At 60.4% G+C, this 18,464-nt stretch overlaps 1 protein-coding gene across 3 annotated transcripts in view; it reads right to left on the bottom strand.

Annotated features, from left to right (window-relative positions):
* Positions 1-1,625: 1,625 nt before the first annotated feature.
* NSMCE1 (NSE1 homolog, SMC5-SMC6 complex component) overlaps positions 1,626-18,464 on the bottom strand; it is a 31,553-nt gene continuing 14,714 nt past the window's right edge. For 2 of the 3 annotated variants that reach the window (XM_043560254.1, XM_043560255.1), the window contains 6 exons: positions 8,286-8,407; positions 7,376-7,453; positions 5,970-6,116; positions 3,292-3,408; positions 2,211-2,331; positions 1,626-1,817 (listed from right to left, as the gene is read on the bottom strand). In XM_043560254.1, coding sequence (XP_043416189.1) covers positions 1,738-1,817; positions 2,211-2,331; positions 3,292-3,408; positions 5,970-6,116; positions 7,376-7,453; positions 8,286-8,407 — 665 coding nt within the window. In that variant the 3' untranslated portion in view covers positions 1,626-1,737. The remainder of the gene's footprint in view (positions 1,818-2,210; positions 2,332-3,291; positions 3,409-5,969; positions 6,117-7,375; positions 7,454-8,285; positions 8,408-18,464) is intronic. The other variant, XM_043560256.1, reaches the window with a different exon arrangement.

Genomic DNA, 18,464 nt, shown 5'->3' with positions numbered 1-18,464 from the left:
TGGGGACTGCTTGCTCCCCTGTCTGGCGTTAACAGTTATTTGCCAAATTCTGCAGATGAATTAATACCAAATTCTGCAGATGAATTAATACCAAATGGCAAAGGTATCGAGGCATAAACTAGGGCTGCCACCATGTCTGGCTCACTGGCTGTCCGTGAGGAACGGTGGGGGCTTGACCGCGTCACGGACACCCCTCCCCACCCGAAGGGTGGTCGTGTGGCTCCAGCGCCTTACCCATGACGGCCGGCCGGCCCCCCGCTTCTGCTCCAAGCCGCTGTTGACGAGCAGAGGCCCGTCTGTAACGTAGGGATTCTGAAGTTAGGGACGAGGATTTGGGCGTTAAAACACGGTACGGACACCCGGCCACCTGCAGCGGATGTCCCTTGTTTGGTGGCAAGACAGCAAAAGATAAAACCTTTGCGTGCTCTCTGGGCAAGGCTCCCGGGCTGCCGGCAGCACCAGCCAGGCTAGCAGAGGGCTGCTTCAGTCCCGAGGAACATGGGCGAAGGTCTACTGGGAATGAGTGCTCGCCTGCTGCTGGCACCACCGAGGAGGGGCAGGCACGAGGCCGCGTCACCCACCCATCCACCCGAGTCCCACACAGGCACGCATGGTCTCCGGATGGGGCCCGCCCTGGTGGTCACGAGGGCCTGGGGGTCCGGAGAGGAGGGCGACGGTGCAGGTAGTGACGAGTGCCATGAAGGAAACAGAACAGGGTGACGGGGACACGATTTACCGTAGACGACATGTGAATAAGCCAGAATGAGCGGGACACCCAAACTGGCAGTGAGGTTTGAGGGGGACCTCCCCGCAGCAGGTGCAGCAGCCCTGGGGCAGGAAGGCCCAGCCCTTGGGGGAGAGGAAGGAGCCGTGCAGGCGGAGCAGAGAGAACTGGGTGGCCGGAGGGGGCCCGGTGCAGCCAGCACTGGGACGGACGAGGGCGCCGGGCCAGGGAGACAGGTCTGCGTGCTGTTGTGTGACAAGGGCCGGAAGGGGAGGCCCCAGGAAACAGGACAGCCGTGAGCGTCACCGGTCCAGTGATCGAGCGAGCGGTGTCAGCAGGGAGCTGAGCGAAGATGGGCTGTGCAGGGAGGCGGGCAACGGCCCGATGTCCAAAACCTGGAGCATCAGGCAGGGTCTCGAGAATTGCGCTTGAGGGTTTTGGTAGGAGTCTTCGGGAAGTTCACGTTGGAATCGATGCAGGGGAGACCAGAAGCTGGGGGGGGGGGGGGGGGGGGAGGATGGGGATGTCCCCAGGGACCAGGTGCTCAGGGCTTCCTGACAGCTGGGACTTGTCTGCACCTGTGTGCGATGACCCTGCCCTTCCTCGCGGGCCAAAGCACCTGGCCAGGCAGGCAGGCAGCGGGCTGTCCGAACTGCCCAGCCCTTCCAGGCCCCCGGTTCCAAGGTCGGTCTTTTCTCCGCTGGTTTTCCTGCCTTCCGGTCATCTCCACAAGCTTCCTCGTATGTCCCAAGAAATACCTTCTCTGAGTAAGTCGGTGGGGATGCTCTCCGTTACCTGCCTGATGCTCCCGAACCCCCCAGGCGGGCTCTCAGTTAAGGGGGAGCCCAGGAAGGGAAGGGCCACGACCCGCACAACCAGAGACTCAGGCCGCAGCCACGACTCCTTAGCAACTTTTATTCCAGACCTGCTAACGAGCGAGCGAACACAAAGCAGCAAGGGGACTCGGTGGGACGGGAGACGCTGACGCTTCTCTTCCGAACAGGGCCCGCCAGCTAGTGCTGCCTGGACCGCGAGGGCTTTTTGTTCGCCTTGGAGGTCCCGGCCTCCTGCTCCTTGTCGGGGTTGAAGACTTCTGCACACGGAAGAGGCCGGAAGATACCGTGAGCGGCAGGGCAGGTGGCGGCCTCGGCCCGCCCTGCTGACCCGGCACCGCGGCCGGGGAGGGATGGGCACCGCCTTCACCTCCCACCGGCACGCAGCTGCCGGGGGTGGGGCAGGGGGTGGGGGTGTCTCGTCTAGACCAGACCCTCATGGGCCTCATGAGCCTCCTGAGCCAGGGGGTTTCCACTGCGTTCTGAGGGCCCCTGCAAGCGTGTGCGAACACAGGCGTCTGCTTACTGCGGGAGCGGCTTCCCCTGGAGGGCCGGGGACCCGCGGACAGACCCACACAGGCGGAGCCCTCACCTGAGGGCTCCCCGTCCCCGGATGTCCCTGCCCTGCCCCCGAGTGCCTGAGGGACGCGAACCTGGTATCTCGTGGGGCCAGTAGTCGTTACAGTGGGGGCAGCGCGGCTCCGGGGCGGACTGGAAATACTTGGCGACGCACGGCAGGTGCATCCTGATGCCGCAGGTCTCGCAGCTTTGCCCCTGAAACCAGAAGGGCGAGGGCTGAGCGGCCGCGCGCGCGCCTCCACGGGCGCGCGCCTCCACGGGCACACGCGCCTCCAGCGATCAGCGGGCAGGACGGCCGGCAGGCTCCGGAGTGTGGTCTTTCGGGCCACAGACGGGTGACGATGACCCCAAGGCCCTCAGGGCGAGGGCTTCTAGGAACTTTTATTAGAGAGTCCCACGCACGCACGCAGGCAGAGGGCGCTCAGGATGCTACAGGCCGGAGCGCAGCGGCACGGCCAGGCCGCCTCAGAAACGCGGGGTCCCGGTGCACGCGGCCCTCACGCCTCCGGCTTTTTGGACGTGGGTCGGAGGCTTTACGAAAACACATGGGGGGAGGGGGGGCGCCCGGGTGGCTCAGTCGGTTAGGTGACCGCCTCTTGGTTTCAGCTCAGGGCTCGAGCTCACGGTTTGTGGGTTCAAGCCCCACGTCGGGCTCTGTGCCCACGGCCTGGAGCCTGCTTGGGATTCTCGCTCTCCCTCCCTCTCTGCCCCTCCGCCTTGCATCTCTCTCGCTCTCGAAGAAATGAAACTATAAAACTTAAAAAAAAAAGCAACCGTGTACTCTGTTCCAGAAATTCCGGCCCAGGGAAATAATCACCAACCGGCCCAGGGTACAGGTGCACAGAGGCTCACGGGAACGGAGCTGACGACCGTAGAGGGGGGAGGGGGGGGAGGAGCCCCGAACGTGCCCCACCAGGTGGGCAGCGCGACACAGAACAGTGCCCGACGCGGCGGACGCCGGCCACGCCACTGCCAGGCCACGCGGGCTACGCCAGGCTCCTGAGAGCCCTTCCAGGGGAAAACAAAAATCAAGCGCGCCCCGGGACTGGACCCGGGGGACCCGGGGCGAGAGGAGGCAAGGCGGGCGCTGTCGTGGTGGCCCCAGACCCTTCGGATACCTGGGTGTGCTCGTGCGGGGGCGGGGCCCGCGGGTACCTGGATGAGGAGGCCGTGGCAGATGTTGCAGGTCTTCACGGCGTCGGGGTACGTCTCCCGGATGTACTGCTCCATCTCGAGGATGGCCCGGCTGTGCAGCGTGAACTCCCCTTCTTTCTGCAGGCACGACGGGGGGGCGGTGAGCTCTCGAGCCCCTTCCCCTCCCGGCGGTCCCGCAGCCCCGCGGGTCCGGCGAGCTCACGGGGCCGGGTGCCCCTCGCACGGCCAGCGTCCGCCTGCCCCGCCGACGGCTGTCCGCGCCGGCCCCTCGGCAGAGCCTCACGCGTGTAAGGACTTGGGCCAAGACCCAAAAGGGACCCGAGGAGGGTTCCCCGAACCCGTGCCTCAACGGGCGTGGATCCCGAGTCCGCGGGTGGCCCCCTCCCACGGTGAGGACACGGGCGGAGAGGGGAGGGAGGCAGTCTCCCCACGGGGCGAACTCGGTACCACCCCTGCCCCGTGCTCTTCCCCCCCCCCCCTTCCCCCACACAGCCTGTAGCTCCGGAGTTCCCTCAGCTGGGGCAAAGCAGTTCTGCAACCCCCTTTCCTTTCCATCTGTAACTCGCCCACAGGGAGCTGCCTGACCAGCTCCCTCCCCAGACTGTGGGCCCGAGACTGCCACACCAGGCCCGGTTCTGCTCTTGTGGGGACGCGCTCCTGTGCCCTGCGCCTTGGGGCTAGGTGCTTGGTGGTCCCGTGATAAGCCTCTGAGGGAAGACAAAGTCGACCCTGCGTGGGGACCACGGAGGATTGCTCTGGGCCCCAGTGAAAAGTTCGAGTTCACAGTCGGGCCCAAGACACGTTTACTCAACATCTACCCGGTGCCTGAAACCATGCCCCGTGCTTATTGTTCCTGACCCTACTCGCCTGGGGGGGCGTCACAGGGAGGGGCAGGGGCAGGTGAGGTGCCCCGCCCACCCCACCCAAAAGACCAAGACTCCCGCGATCTCCCAGGCCTCACCTCACCACTACAATCTGAGCTCAGGCCTCGCATCGGGCCGGTCCCTGCGACATGCGGACGCTGGCTGTCAGCACACCCACGCTTCGAGGATCCATGGTTTAGCTGGGCCACCTCAGGACCTTCCCCAGACCCCCCACCACCCGCCTCCGGCCCCTGCCATTGCGACACGGTAACTCGCGGGGCCAAAGCAGGTGCAGGGGGGCTACTGGAACGGCTCGGGGTGGAACACCAGGTGACTCCAGCGTGTTTCTTCACGAAGGTCAATTACCGTCTCCTCTTCGTCTGAGGAGCGAGCATTTCTTGGTATAGTTTTTGGCAAGTTTTACGTAAATTCTGTCTCTCTGGCACGTCCCTTACCTATGTGGCCATCTCCTCAGCAAGAGTTTATAGCGCACCTACAGGTGCAACAAGGCACAGTGAACAAGTCGAGGATGCCAGCCTCTGTCCTTAAACACTTGTGCGGTCTGACCCAGCTCAGCCAGTTATCACCCGAGCCGCCCGAGAATGTTCCGTACTGCCAGACGCCCCCAAGGGGAAGGAAACCCGTGACAAAGCAATCGGTAGGGAGCTGCAGTCACCCAGACGAGGGCCGGGTGCAGGACGCCAGCCAGACCACGGAGCTGCGGTTTGTTCAGCTAAAACCAAAGCAGAGGGGCTCTCCATCTCCGCGGGGCAGCGGGGGACGCGTGGCCATGGCACCGGCACGCCCGCCCTGGCGCCCCTGTCCGCAGCTCTGTGGCCCGTCCGGCCTCCCCTCCGGTCAGGAAAGCACCTCGGGAGCCGAGCACTTGTGCACTCAGTAATCGGCGGCACTCGGTACAGGACGGCCGCCCCGTCAGAGGGCAACGGCCCAGAGCACCGCAGCTTTGGCCACTGGAGGCGGGCCCTCCCTGGAAAGGAACCATCGCGTCGGCCACGAGCAGTGGTCCCCGGCCACGGTCTGGCCGCCGAGCGAGAAAGCCGAAGGCTGACCCGAGCGCACCGTGCGCGGGCACAGGCCGCGGCGAGCGAGAGCCGCGTCCGTCTGGCTCGGGTTTCCGGGCGAAGGTCTCGCCTTGTGTGGGAAAGCACGGAGACGTCTGCCCCGCTCCAGTCAGCAGAAGCGGACGTGGGGGGTCTCGAACCCCGAGCGTGCAGGGCGGTCTGGTCCCTTCCCGGGCGCCGCGGCTCCTCTCCAGCAGTTCACCCACACGTCCTCCCTGCTCCGGCGGGCCACCGGCTCCCTGAGAGGACTCGAGGGCGCTAGCCCCGAATAACGAACACCGACGATAACAACCACCGATAACCTTGACGGTGGCAGCAGCTGCCCTGGGACCCCGGCACCAGGCTCTGGCCATCTGCCGTCCCATCCCCGCCCCGAGGGGACACTCCTCCTCCCCTCCTACAGGAGAGGGGCTCCAGGCCACCTCACCGGGTCCCAGGCCCAACGCCAGAGCGGCGCCCTCACCCACGGTGCACACGGACCCGCCTCTGCGAACCGGGGGCTTGAGCCCGGGGGGCGCGTGCTCTGCGCTTCCGGCCGGGCCTCCTGGACACGTGACGTGAGTGAGCAGGAGGCCCCGAGCCCTTCTCGTACCGTCACGGCCGGCGTTAAGGCAGACGAGGGGCCCGAGAGGGCCCGGCTCAGCGGACCACCGGATACGATACGGTTCGGGGGGAGAATTTGCTATCCGGTCTGAACGGCGAGCCAGGCTGGGGAAGCCGTTGGACACCGTACCTCGATCAGCCATTTGTTTTGTACAAACTTCTGCAGCACCTGCTCTGCTTCCTTCTTCCTCATCTTCTTGCCTTTAAGTTGATCGACCAGGTTCAAAATATTTGTGGAGGATGCAAAGCCAGTCTCCGAATCAATAATCAGTTCCAACTGGAAGAAACAGCAGGTACCACGTTCATCTATTAAATCGGCAAAAACAACGTTTAAGCAATAACACCGATCCTGGCAGGGGCGCCGCAAAACTACCGATCACGGGCAGAGCTGAGCCCTGGAACAATCCTTCTGGAAGACAGTTTAGTAGCGAACATCAGCAGCCGTGACCATGGTCAGTCCCTCTGTCTCAACGGTCACCCTGTGACACCATGCCAGATGGATGACCCTCAGGCCCCCCGATCCGGAATCGGCCCCCTTGCCCCCACCTCCCCGAAGGCAGAGAAGCCGAGGGATGAACGAGTGGATGACGAGGCGGCACCCGTCTACTCAAACGCGGGCAGGAGAGCGGGGGCCGAGGGGCTGGCTGGAGGCAGGGAGGGCGGGAAAGCAAAGCCCGGGCGAGCCAGGGCGCAGGCCCACTCGGGAGCCGCAGAGACGCCCGGGGCCCGGGCCAGGAGGGGCTGCCGGGCACCGCCCCCGAGACTGCTCACGGCGGGGCGGGGCCACCAGGAAGACCGGCTTTCCGCACCGCAGGAGCGTCTGCGGTCACAGCCGGGTCCTCGACCTCGGCTGCCGACTGCCGTCAGAGGAGGCTCGAAAGAGAGGATTCTAGGACCCGTCACCGGAGACCCGGATCCGCCAGATGTGGACGAGACCGGATGTCTCGACGCTCCTACCTCCCGGTTCCTGGAACGCGGCCCGGGCTGAGAAGCACCGCCTTGACCCGGCGCTCGGCCGCTGAGAAGCACCGCCTTGACCCGGCGCTCGGCCGGGTGAGTGACAAGGGGGCTGAGGGAAGAGCCCTGAAGCCGGGGAGGCAGAGCAGTGCCTCTCCGATGCGGACGGGAAGGGTTCCACGGGATGCCCTTGTTAACACGGACGGCCGCGGGCCGCGGTCCGGGCAGGGACCGGGATCCGGCCTTGCCAGCGAGCTCCCTGGCGCCTCGGCCGCCGCCGCCGGGGGCTGGGCGGTGCGGCGAGCACCAGGCGGGAACGCCGGTCCGCCTGCCTGCACCACACACCCAGACGCCCGGTGCTCCACCGACCGGGGTTCACATCTGGACAAGCTCCCTCCCAGGCAGCCACGGCGCCCTCCCGAGCCGGCGCCCTGAGGCGATGCGCTGGCCAGGGACCCCGCAGATGGCCATCTGGGGCCGCAGCGGTGACCCTCTACGATGGCAGTTTCCGTTTCTAACGCTGAAGACGTCAAGTTTCCCGTCGCAAGCCCGGCCAATGAACAACCATACTGTACTTACAGCCTTTCTAAACAGATCCAGCTCGTTCTCTGCAAAATCCGAGGCCATTTTGGAAACCGGAGTCGTTGCAAGATTCACCTAGAAGACAGGTCAGCGTGACGGTCAGGCGGCGCCCTTCACTGGCCGGCTCGCCCAGCCCCCTCCTCTGTCCAGTCCCTGAGCGCAGGGGTGCGGGCACTGTCCGCCACGGGGCCCGGATTTGGGACCAGTCGCATGTTACAGACTTGGGTGTCCAGCTCGGAATCCCCGACTCTCGGAGATTTCCAGAGGCGGTGCGGGAGCTTCCGAGATCAGACACATTTGGGGAACTCATCTGCACGCTTAACGGAGCTTCAAATGCAAAAGGTGCCGCGAAGCCCGCGGCGTTTCCGCAGTTACTCAGCTCCACGACCCTTCTCCCCTGGAACAGTGTGGAACCCCTGGCCACATCTCCTCCAATGGTCTAAGGTGCTCAGTTCTGCCCCACCTGTGCTTCCCCTTGCTCTCTGGCGGGGGGCTTCCTGGAACCCGAATGGCTCAGTCCCCAGGCCCCCCCCCCCCCCCCCAGTTTCTCTTCTCACAGCCTCTGTGTCTTATTCCAAATGAGAAACCGCTTTCCTCCTTTAATCCTAGTATTCCATACATTTGGGATGACTTCTTACATCCAACTGTCGACAGACAAAGCCAAACGCGTGCTGCAGTGTCTCAGGCAGGGGCAGGGAGGTGAGCACTGAGGTGACAGCCCCCGGCCCTGATCACTGCAGAGGATTCGTACGGTGGCACCAGTGACCCGGAACCGGGCTGGAGGGGGAGGCGGGGCCAGGCTGTGTCAGTGTCCCCGGCTCCAGGGCTGCCGAGCTGCCGGGGCAGGGGCACCTCCACTCCCGCAATTCCTCACGGGAGCCACGAGAGGGCGCCGGCGTGCACTCACCAGCGCGTAAACGGGTCTCCCGTCGTCCTCGGTGGCCCCTTTCTTAATCTCAATATACAACGACTCCAAGACGCTGTTAATGTTGTTGATGAAGTCCTCCAGCTCCTCCACGGCGGCAGTGCCTGGAGAGAAACGGGATGGCGTCAAGAAAGTGTAGCCATCTTAACCACTCCGTCAACCCCAGCGCAGGCCAGCCAAGCCAGAGGCAGGCGAGGGCCCAGCCCGCTTGGGTGGATGCCAGTCTGTGTGGCCCCTTCCTCCCTGAGTGTGCAGACGGGGAGGGCGCTGTGCGTAGGAAGGGCCGGGAAACGGCGTCCGAGCCTGCCGCGCTCTCCCTGTCCTCGCTGGGAGCCCCCGGCCTGCCGCCCCCTATTCCCTGCTCCGCGCCCCTCCCCACGCGGAGCCTGTGCCCGCACGGCCTCACGTGTGCCGGGTCCGTCTCTATCCCATCTTCCCTTTATCCGCCATCCAGACGCGTACCGAACGCTCCCATGCCAGGCCCCAAGTGCCGGGCCCGGGGACGGCGGGCGGCAGTGAAGACCCACGACAAGCAGGGCGAGAGCAGCAGCTCACACTGAGCACCACCCCTGGCCCCCAGTGAGAGGCTGTGCTGGGTGCTTGTCACAGTCGTGAGTCCATCCTGCCAGCTGCCCTCGGAGGCAGGTGCTAGCACCCTCCCCTAACTCGGTGACCAGGCCAAGGGGTAGAGGAGGGCGGGCTCACTGGCTCCGGCCCCTTCCCGGCTCCGTGTGCTGTCCCGCTTCCACGCTGCCCAGTCCCCCCGCCCGGGGCCACCAGCCCACGGAGGAGGTGTAGGGACAGAGCCCGGGGCTGCAGTGAGTGGAGGGAAGAGGCCTGGGGTCCACCAGGCTGCAGGGGCGGCGGGAGCCCTGGCGCAGGGCCCCGGAGACCAGGGCAACGTGTCACCTTCCCCTGCGGGCCACAGGCAGCCCTTCAGAGTGGGAAGGAGAGAAAGGACGTAGTCGGCTTTGCGTCTTGGAATTACCCTTCTGTGTACTGTGATCCTTTTTCTAAACAAGAAGTATTTATTACTGTTTTCATTTATTAAAGTAACTTCAACAGATTTATGAGAAGGAGCCATCATAAAAACCGACAATATGATACCACTTACCTTAGGAACGACAATGAAACCAATGAAACAACACTGCAGGAGAAAGGCCTGGAAAGACACCCACTAGGCTGATGACTAAAGCCACCGTCAGGAGGGAGACACAGAGGAGGGGATCACATCCCAAGGCACTTGAGCTTTACCTGTATCAGGCTTCCTACAGAGAGAGAGATTTCTAAGCCCATGGTTAAAGCTGACAAAATAGCAGGTCACGCTGGTGGCAGTGAAGGTCACAGCCACGTGGGCCACGTAAAGGAGACCGTTCTGACACAGGTACGGGGGGACCCTGGGGGGCCCACGGAAGCTAATGACAAAGACCATGACATAACATTAATATGCAAATCTCAGCAGGCCTCAAAGCTTCCTTTTTAAGTAGACGTGTTTAAATAACAAGTCAGTATTGTTACTGATACTGGGCGGTACAGTATCCACAGGTGGTACGGGGACACGAACTGTGAGGACAGCGGGACAATAGAATTTGGTCGCAGCTGCTGGAAAGCCTGTGATCAGAGCCTGGACAGCGTTTCCTCCCTCCGGGCCTTTGCTCACCCCCTCCTTTCTGGAAGGCCTCTTCCTCCTCACCCCCCGTTTCTGCCTACTCTTTACGGAAGCCAGCTCAAACAGGACTTTTTTCCACGAAATGTCCTCTGCGGCCCCCGGTGCACAGTGGCCTCGCCTTTCTTCCTCTTCCACACCAAGCGTGAGGGCCTAGAAGCCCTTTCTGCCACAGAGCCCCGCCCCCCGCCTGCCGGCCCAGGAGCCTGGCTTCGTGGTGACCAGGCACTCGGGAGCCACCCCTCACCGACAGGGCAAGTGACAGGGCTCTTCCCCGGGCAGGAGCCACTCGGTCCACCCAATATGACACAATGGCAAGTCCCACCTCCCTCTGAAAGTGACACTGCACATTTTCCACTGGAAAGGCCACTCCTGGGTGTCGTTCAGAAAAAATGTACCCTGTGGGCAGATCACAAACACTCCAATACGTCGGAGTTTCCAGATACCCTGTGTGCGTGGAGGGTATGAACCGCTCGGCCCTTCCCCCTCTCCCACCCTCCTGTGCCGTGCTGTCCAGCCTCGGTTTTCAGAACCGTGAACGTTTTCACTGGATTTTCACTTAACAACAACACCAACAACAACCACTTCCTACTGCCGTGCTCACTGCAGAAACCAACCACCTGCTCCACGGCTCACGTTCTCTCCCCTCTGACCCTCCCTGACCACACGGCTTCCTACGTCAAGGCCACGTCCGTGTCCCTGTCTGCTGCTGACGCTGTGCGTGTTTCTCGGGCCCTGTGCCATGCTGTCTCCCTCTTGATCATCCCCTAAGAATAAACTTCTCGTGTTCAGTAACACCGCTCCTGGATTTGAGTTTTAGGGGACAAGTCCTGCCTTACCTTTCTGGGGGACCCCAGCTGAGTCCCCCCCTTTCTCTCATCACCCCCTGCACCTCACCTCCAGCTTCACATGTGTCTAGAACACACCCCCCAAACCCTCTGTATAGCGCCAGCCCTCACTCCACCCGCCACCCGCCCCCCCCCCCACACCCCCCCCGGGTCCCGGTCATGTCCCCTCCCATCCCCTCCCGTGCAGGCCTCCTCAAGCACTGCCTTCCCTGATCCCTTGGCTCCAGCTACAATCTGCCCACCCCAGATTTGGTAACTACCAGAGTCACCTGGTAATTTTCAGCTGCCAACAGCAATTTCCATCCCTAACCAGACCCTAGCTTTTTTTTTTTTTTTTTTTAACTGTCTTTCCCCTCTATGTGTGATTTTGGAAGGAGAATAATTCCAGGAACCCATATCCAGAGAACCAGGAGGCAGGAAGATGAGGGGGCCAGATCGGAGGTCAGCCAGGTGTGGGCCAGTCTAGGAAGCAACAAGAGGAGGGCCACCGGGAGGCTCCAGCTCAGCCCCGAGAGGGAGGAAGCACAGAGAAGCGAGGAAGGCTTTGGCCGTAAGGTCGTCCTGTGTCCTCGTGCCCCTGGGGTCCTGCCCATTCCCCAGCCTGGCCCCTAGCTGTCAACCAGTCTTTGTGTGTCCCTTTCCCACCAGCCTCCCAACACGGTTCTTTTAAAGTTGGCCAGAACCGGGATCGATCACTTGCTGCCAAGATCCCTGACATGCACGTCAAGGGTGCCCACCAGACGGGAGCCTCTGGACCTCGGGTCTTATGGTGAGCTGTTCTCACTGCTGTGCCCCCACTCCCCGCCCTATCCCCAAGGCCCCTGTGGAGCAGCTATGTTCTGTAGACCCGTGCGAACACGCTGGGCCAAAGGACTGTCAAAGGGTCCCTTTGGCCCTGGAGCCTGAGTCCAGGGTCATGATAAAGGGCATGAGATAAAAGACAAAATCACACACTTCTTGGTTCTACGACTGACGGGCTTCAGAAAATTCATAACATCAGTCCTCCCTTCAGGATCCCGAGCCAACTGAGAAAAGAGGCAGGCTCGAGCTAAGTTTCCAAGTCACTGCCTTTGCAGGTTGAGCTGAGTCAGAGCCTGGGTCCCTCAACACCACCGACCCGCTATCAGCACCACGGGACGACCAGCTCCAAGAAGTGAGGAGCCCGGCCCTGGCCCCACCCTGCTGTCTCCTCTGGGAGCGGGAGACACCCGAACCAGGATGCTCGGCACCACGTCTGAACTGAGCAAAGGTCTATGGATCTTACGTCACCCCCCGCCCCGGGTCCTCTCTACGTGGGAGCAGGCTGTACCAGGGCCTCCCCCGTGGGCTACGGCAAAACTGGGCCGCACACGGCGAGCCTACGCTTGTGTGGCTGGAATTCACCTTAATGCGTGCTGGGCGCCACTCAGGAGCCTGCTCCCTTCAGCACAGTGAGAACAGACCCATAATGTGAGCCGTTAGTATCATCTGTCTCTACAAGAGGCTTGGGGAGGGTTCAGTCACGTACCCAGAGTTCCCACGGCTTAGATAGGGCACCCGGGCCTGCCCGACACCACTTCCCAAGCTCCTGGGCATGAAGCCACAGGGCCCCTGGAGAGCAGAGCGAGTGTTCTCTGGGAACACACGCTCTGCCATGTTGCGGGGTTGACAGCCCAAGGCCCAGGAAGAGGACAGAACAGCTCCTTCTTTAGCAGGAAATGCCCTTCCGATGGGACAATTTGTAAAAGGGGACTCAGGTACGCCTGGGTGGCTCAGTCAATTAAGCATCCGACTCTTAATTTCGACTCAGGTCGCGATCTCGAAGTTCCATGAACTCGAGCCCCGCGTCGGGCTCCGCGCTGACAGCGCGGAACCCGCTTGGGATTCTCTCTCTCTCCCTGCCCCTCCCCTGCTTGCACTGTCTCTGCCTCTCCAAATAGACTAATAAACTTAAAACACAGGCGGGGGTGGGGGGACTCAGGGCAGTCCACAGGCTGGGGCAGCACCAACCAAAGAGGACACCATCCCTCTGACAAGCGAGGCTGCTTCACTCGGAGGCTGTTTTCCTCTGACCACTTCTATATATACTATTTCCTTTTCTTTCAAAATTCAGTTTTAGTTTAACCAACAAACCCCTGCCTGCTAAGCTGGGTCCTTGTTTCCCAGCAGGCTACTGGAACCCAGGGCACACCACACGCTTGGGCGGCGGGCGGGCGAGCGGGCGGTCAGGAAGTCTGCTGCCCTAACTTCTGAGCCACAAACAGTTTTGTTCCAAACTAGGCACTATAGATAGAAAACACTATTTTTAGGTAGAGGAAATAACAGCCTAAAATTAAAGACCCCAAGGGACGGAACCACTTGCAGGCCAACCCGCCCCGTGACAGGCCTCTCGTCTGATGGGCCGGCCGGGTGGCCCCCCTGAGCACGGAGCTGAGGATAGGGCGCAGAGCAGCCCCCCGCCCCCGGGCCGGGAAAGGCTGGCAGGCAGAGACACGGGGCGGCGGCAGTGGGGGAGTGGGGGCGGGGGGCACGTCTCAGCCCGTGACCTTCACATCCACCGGCCTGGGGCGAAATGGCTCCCCGGACAGTGGGATACGTGGGAGAGAGCTGGGAACCGACAACGACACCGCTCCCCAAGTCTGGCTGGTTCACGGTGCTGAGAAGAGCAGGGGGAAGAAGCCGTCTTTCATGTGGCAGATACATTAGATAAGTCGCTCTCTGTATCTGTGCACCATTTCACTCGGTGCCCCGGTTCCTCTCCCTCGTGATCTCCGCAGAGCCTCACGAACAACCACCCGGGGAGCCGGGGCGCAGCACGGTCTGCACGTCGACGGACACCAAGGGCCACAGAGCTTAAGGGCTTACCAGAGATCACAGGACCCGTAAGTGACCCGGTGCAGACGGGAAATCAGATGTCTGGCCTTTAGTTTGGCACAGCGACAAATGGCCTCGAGCATTCATTAAAACAAAGAAAAAATGTTGCTTAGATACACCGCGATGTCTGAGAATTACTTCAGAATAACAAGGGTTAAGGAGGTAGGAGGTAAGCAGATAAAACAGAATTAGTCATGAGTTGCCACCGTGGCTGGGCGATGGACGGGCCTCACTGTATTCTTTGACTTTTCTGTGTGACTTTTCCCATTTAAGGGTAAAAAAATACCTCAGTGCTCAACAGTATCACTCGATGCCTTCACCCTCAGGTTTCTGAATCGAAAAAGAGAAACGGGGCAGTGCCCTCTGACAAGGTAGATTCGCTCAGAGCTCTGATGGCTCGGGGTGGAGAGGCTTTTAGTAACGGACAGTTTTTAAATCTCAGAGATCTGTCTGCAAGTCCACAGAGACTCTTTTTGCCGTGTTTTGTTTTTTAAATCAACAGATTATTTTAGTTAGAAAGGCTGCTCTGGGGCCTCGCTTCAAATAACAGCACATAAAACTTGTTTTACACTGTTTGGCACAGTTCCCGCGTTTTGGCCACAGGCACCAAGTGTTCCAAGACCCACGACGACACCGTGGCCGGTGGTGACGGGGACGTGCGCCTACCGTGTCCGTCTGTGCGGTAAACCCACCTATCGGCCAGCCCCCTCACCAGGGGTGTGTTGGTCAGTGCTGCGGTCGGCAACAGAACAGTGCCGCCTCCTCAGGACGGTGCTGAGCCGGGCAGCATCCTGAATTACGTGACTCATCACAGAAAACTAAGCCGCCTGCAGCAGAACCTCACTACCGATTCCATTCGTGCGCATGTCACTTCGTCCCCGCCCTTGACAACAGGTGGGCCATCTGCCACTGGGACCTGCGGTGGCCCCCCACTCCCCCCACCAGGGATCCCCAAGGAACTGATGCAGGGGCTCCGCGGGGGGTGGCCGCCCACCCCCTAAAACCAGAGCGGCTGTGCCTCATTCCGGGTGTGCAGGCTTCCTCCTCCCCAGCTTTCATCTGAGCACAGCCTGCTGCTCCTGACAGAATCAGACGCCCGCAGACGCCAGGCAGAAGCACAGACGTGGACCAGCGCGGGCGCAGCGGGTGAAGTGGGGAACGCGCGTCCCCCGAGAGGAGCAGGACTTCCTCTGTTCCTGCCACAGACCCAGTCTTTGGATTTTTGTGACAAGTCTCTCTGTCAGTGTTTGTTTTTTAACGTGGGAATTAATTTTTAAAACACTGTAGGGCAAACAATCCGTATCCGTCCGCTACAGACCACTGACAGTCCCCAGTTTTCGAATTCTGACGTGGGCTGTGACCCTGCCATAAAGAGACACGATGACGAACGAGGCCATCGTGTTCCCGGAGCCACCAGATAAGAGGCGGTGGAGAACCCGAAGGAACAGACTGTGTCACGCTCATTCTTCTGAGAGACTGAGCACGGGCAGACCTCAGACCTTTCGTGGGCTTGGTTCCAAACCACCACGATAAAGTGTCGTCGCAATTAAGCAAGTCAAACGCATTTTTCGGTTTCCCGGTGCATAGAAAAGTTACGGTCACGCTACACTGGAATCTATTAAACACATGATGACGTCAGGTCTGCAAAAACAGTGTGTGCCTTAATTTAAAAATACATTATTGCTAAAAATGCTAACCATCATCTGAGCTTTTGAGTGAGTGGTAATCCCTGATCACAGATCACTATAACCAATATAATAATCATGAAAAGCCTGAAATACTGCCATATAAGCCAAAGGCAGATAACGTGCAAGAACAGGGCTCTGACCCACAGTCCGCAGCACCCAGCCCAGAGGAGGAACCCCTCATCCACAGGAACCAGCCCGGGGCGCCAGCCTGCCGCCTAGAAGCCAGACCCGCAGGAGGCCAGACCTCCATCTCCAGCAACCGGCCCAGGACACCAGACAACAGCCCCCACGATAACTGGCTCAGGGTGGCCAGGACTCGCTCTGTAACTGACAGCTTCCCTAAGTGTTCGTTCCTGTGTCCAACTTAGGACGCCAGCCGGAGGTAGCCAAACATGTTCCCCCAGCCGGGGGCGGGGTGTCCCGCTTCTAGGAAGCCCGCCTCCAGCTTCCCGGGCCGCCAGCCTCCGGTCAGGCTACACCGAAGCCCTCCACTCTCCCCACTCCCCTACCTGCCCTGGAGTCTCTACCGAGACGCAGGTGAGGTGAGCGCCTCCCCTGCCCGAGCACGCTCTGTTCTGAATGCGCGGCCTCGGGGTGGTCTTTGCCCAGGTCCACGTGCGAGACGTAGCTCAGGGCCCCGTGCCCAGCAGGGGTCAGCAAGGCGGCCCGGTGTTGTGAGTGGGCCCCCAGCGCGGTCAGGGGGAGACTGGCCACTTTCTCCAATTCCCTACATACGGCCCCCTCACCTTCTCCCCACGGTGTGGACCAGCCTCCCACGGTCTCCCGGTGCCCACTCTAGCCCTCTACCCCGTCACCACGCACAGCCAGAGAGGGGCCAGGTCCCGGCGGCCCCTCTCCGCACGGCCCCCGGTGGCTCATCTGTGATCCCGAGGCGCGCCCCCGGCTCTGCACTGCAGTTGCGCGGGCCTGCCGCCGGCCCACAGGGCGCCTTCCCAGCTCAGTACCACACGCGTGACTTCCTCCCGCTAGGAAACCGTGACCACACTTTCTGGATTTTTGGAGAAAACTCTCAGCACCAGAAGTTCAGTCCTCTGGTCTCTGTCGCACTATTTAGCAGCCTGACGGGTCTCCTGATTGTCCCCGGGCCCGTGGGGTCAGATGACCACAGAGGAAGGAAGGGGCAGCAAGGGGCACGTGCTGAACACACACCAGGAAGTACTTTGCACCAGGCATATGACAGAAGTCTCCCTGCACACCCTCACAAGTGTCCCATGAGGTAGGTGAGACTTCCTTCGTCAAACAGAGAGCTGAGGCTCAGAAACTGAAAGAACTTTCCCAGTCCCCGATTTAAACCTCTGTCCGAAGAAATGGTTCACTGCTCTGGCCAGAGCTTACCCGTGACAATCCGGATTCATCCCCAGCCCTCCACTGCCCACACACGACCTCCCTTGTGTTTGGGACCCAGTACAAAACACAACCCAAAACCAGTGACGTCTACACCTGGAAGAGCGTGGAACGCGCAGAAATCCGCGCCGGCCGCTGTGGATCCGTCCCGCCCTGGGCGCCTGAGCTACACACGGTCAAGAGTGGGCTGGGATCTGGACCCATCGGGTCCTTCAGGAGCCAGGGATGTGAGGACAACGTCTGTCTCCTCGTGGTCATGGAGCCTGCTGAGACCCGAGATTCCTGTCGAAGCACAGTGAGTTGTGGACTTCTCTGTGTTCAAAAATTCACCCAGTGCCATTTTAGACGTCGCCTTTCACGCTCACTACATGCCAAATCCCCTTTAACTGGGAAGCCGAGCGGGTTGTGACGGTGGTAAGTCTACTAACTGTTCTTTACAGTCAAGGGGGAAAACGGTACGACGGATCATTAAAAGTAGGGGGATGTTTATTGGGAGCCAGCTTCTAATTACCACCGAGTCCTCCCCGGAAAGAGAAGACGCTTACAGACGCCACTGCACACGCGAGATGAACAGCACAAGCGTCAACGTCGCTGTGACCCTCTGCTGACGCGCGCTGAGTCCTGGGAAGGCACCGGCGCGGCGAGGCCAACAGCCGTGTCACTCAGCAGGAGAAAAGCAGAGCTAGGATGAAGGCAGGCACGAGGTCTGAAAAAAGCGGAAAATATCTGTCAAACCCCAATGTTCCTCTCATACTGTGGTGGCTCGTCTATTTTCGGTACATTCGTTTCGGTTAACTGGTTTTTCGCTCGAACGCCGTAGTATTTGTTCTGCTCGCTGAAATAACGTCGGATCTTAATTTGTTTCATCGAAAAGTGTAGAGATTCTACCTAATTTGTCCTTAGGACCACAGATAATGAAAAGACCCCCTACACTTAACATACAACAACGAGCATACAACTGACGACAAAATGTGAGTGCTGGAATACAGAGGGCACTCACGGCCATCTGACAAGCGCCAGAAAAGAAAGGACGCTGGGGAAGAAACACCAACGGATACTACATCTAGGGCGTAAGGGTGGTACATGTGCTTTGCCTCAAAGAGCTTCCCTGCAAAGTGCTTCTGAATCAGAGTCACAGAATCAGGGGAGAGTGACGTCACAGCGCAGAGACCCGGCAGGCGCGTCTGAGTCAACACTACGCGCCACCGGGCGGGATGCGGACACGACCACTTCTACAACATTTCTGCCGAACGAAAAAGTACACCCATAACCGAACCAGGAGGAGGCACCAGACGAACCCGAACTGAGGGAACATTCCACAGCTATGCTGCCTGATACAGCAGCCACCAGGCCCGGGGTGGCCCGGCACTTGCACTGTGCCTCGTCCGAATTAGGTATGTCCTGTGTGTCAAATACGTCCTGGATTTCAAAGACGTGCTATTACAGAATGGAAAATATCTCATTAATAATTTTTGTATATTCGTTACATGTTAAAATGCTATTGCACCTGTTTCTTTCTACCTCTTTTGATGTGGCCACCAGAAAACTTTAATTACAGATGTGGCTCACATTGGATTTCTATCAGCTCTGTTCTACTAAATAACTAACCTGGGGCACCTGGTGGCTCAGTCGGTTAAGCATCTGACTTTGGCTCAGGTCATGACCTCACAGTTCGTGGGTTCAAGCCCCACGTCAGGCTCTGTGCTGACAGCTCGGAGCCTGGAGCCTGCTTCGGATCCTG

The sequence above is a fragment of the Prionailurus bengalensis genome, chromosome E3 (genome assembly GCF_016509475.1).
Source record: "Prionailurus bengalensis isolate Pbe53 chromosome E3, Fcat_Pben_1.1_paternal_pri, whole genome shotgun sequence".
Taxonomy (NCBI): domain Eukaryota; kingdom Metazoa; phylum Chordata; class Mammalia; order Carnivora; family Felidae; genus Prionailurus; species Prionailurus bengalensis.
This window is presented reverse-complemented; position numbering and strand designations above follow the sequence as displayed.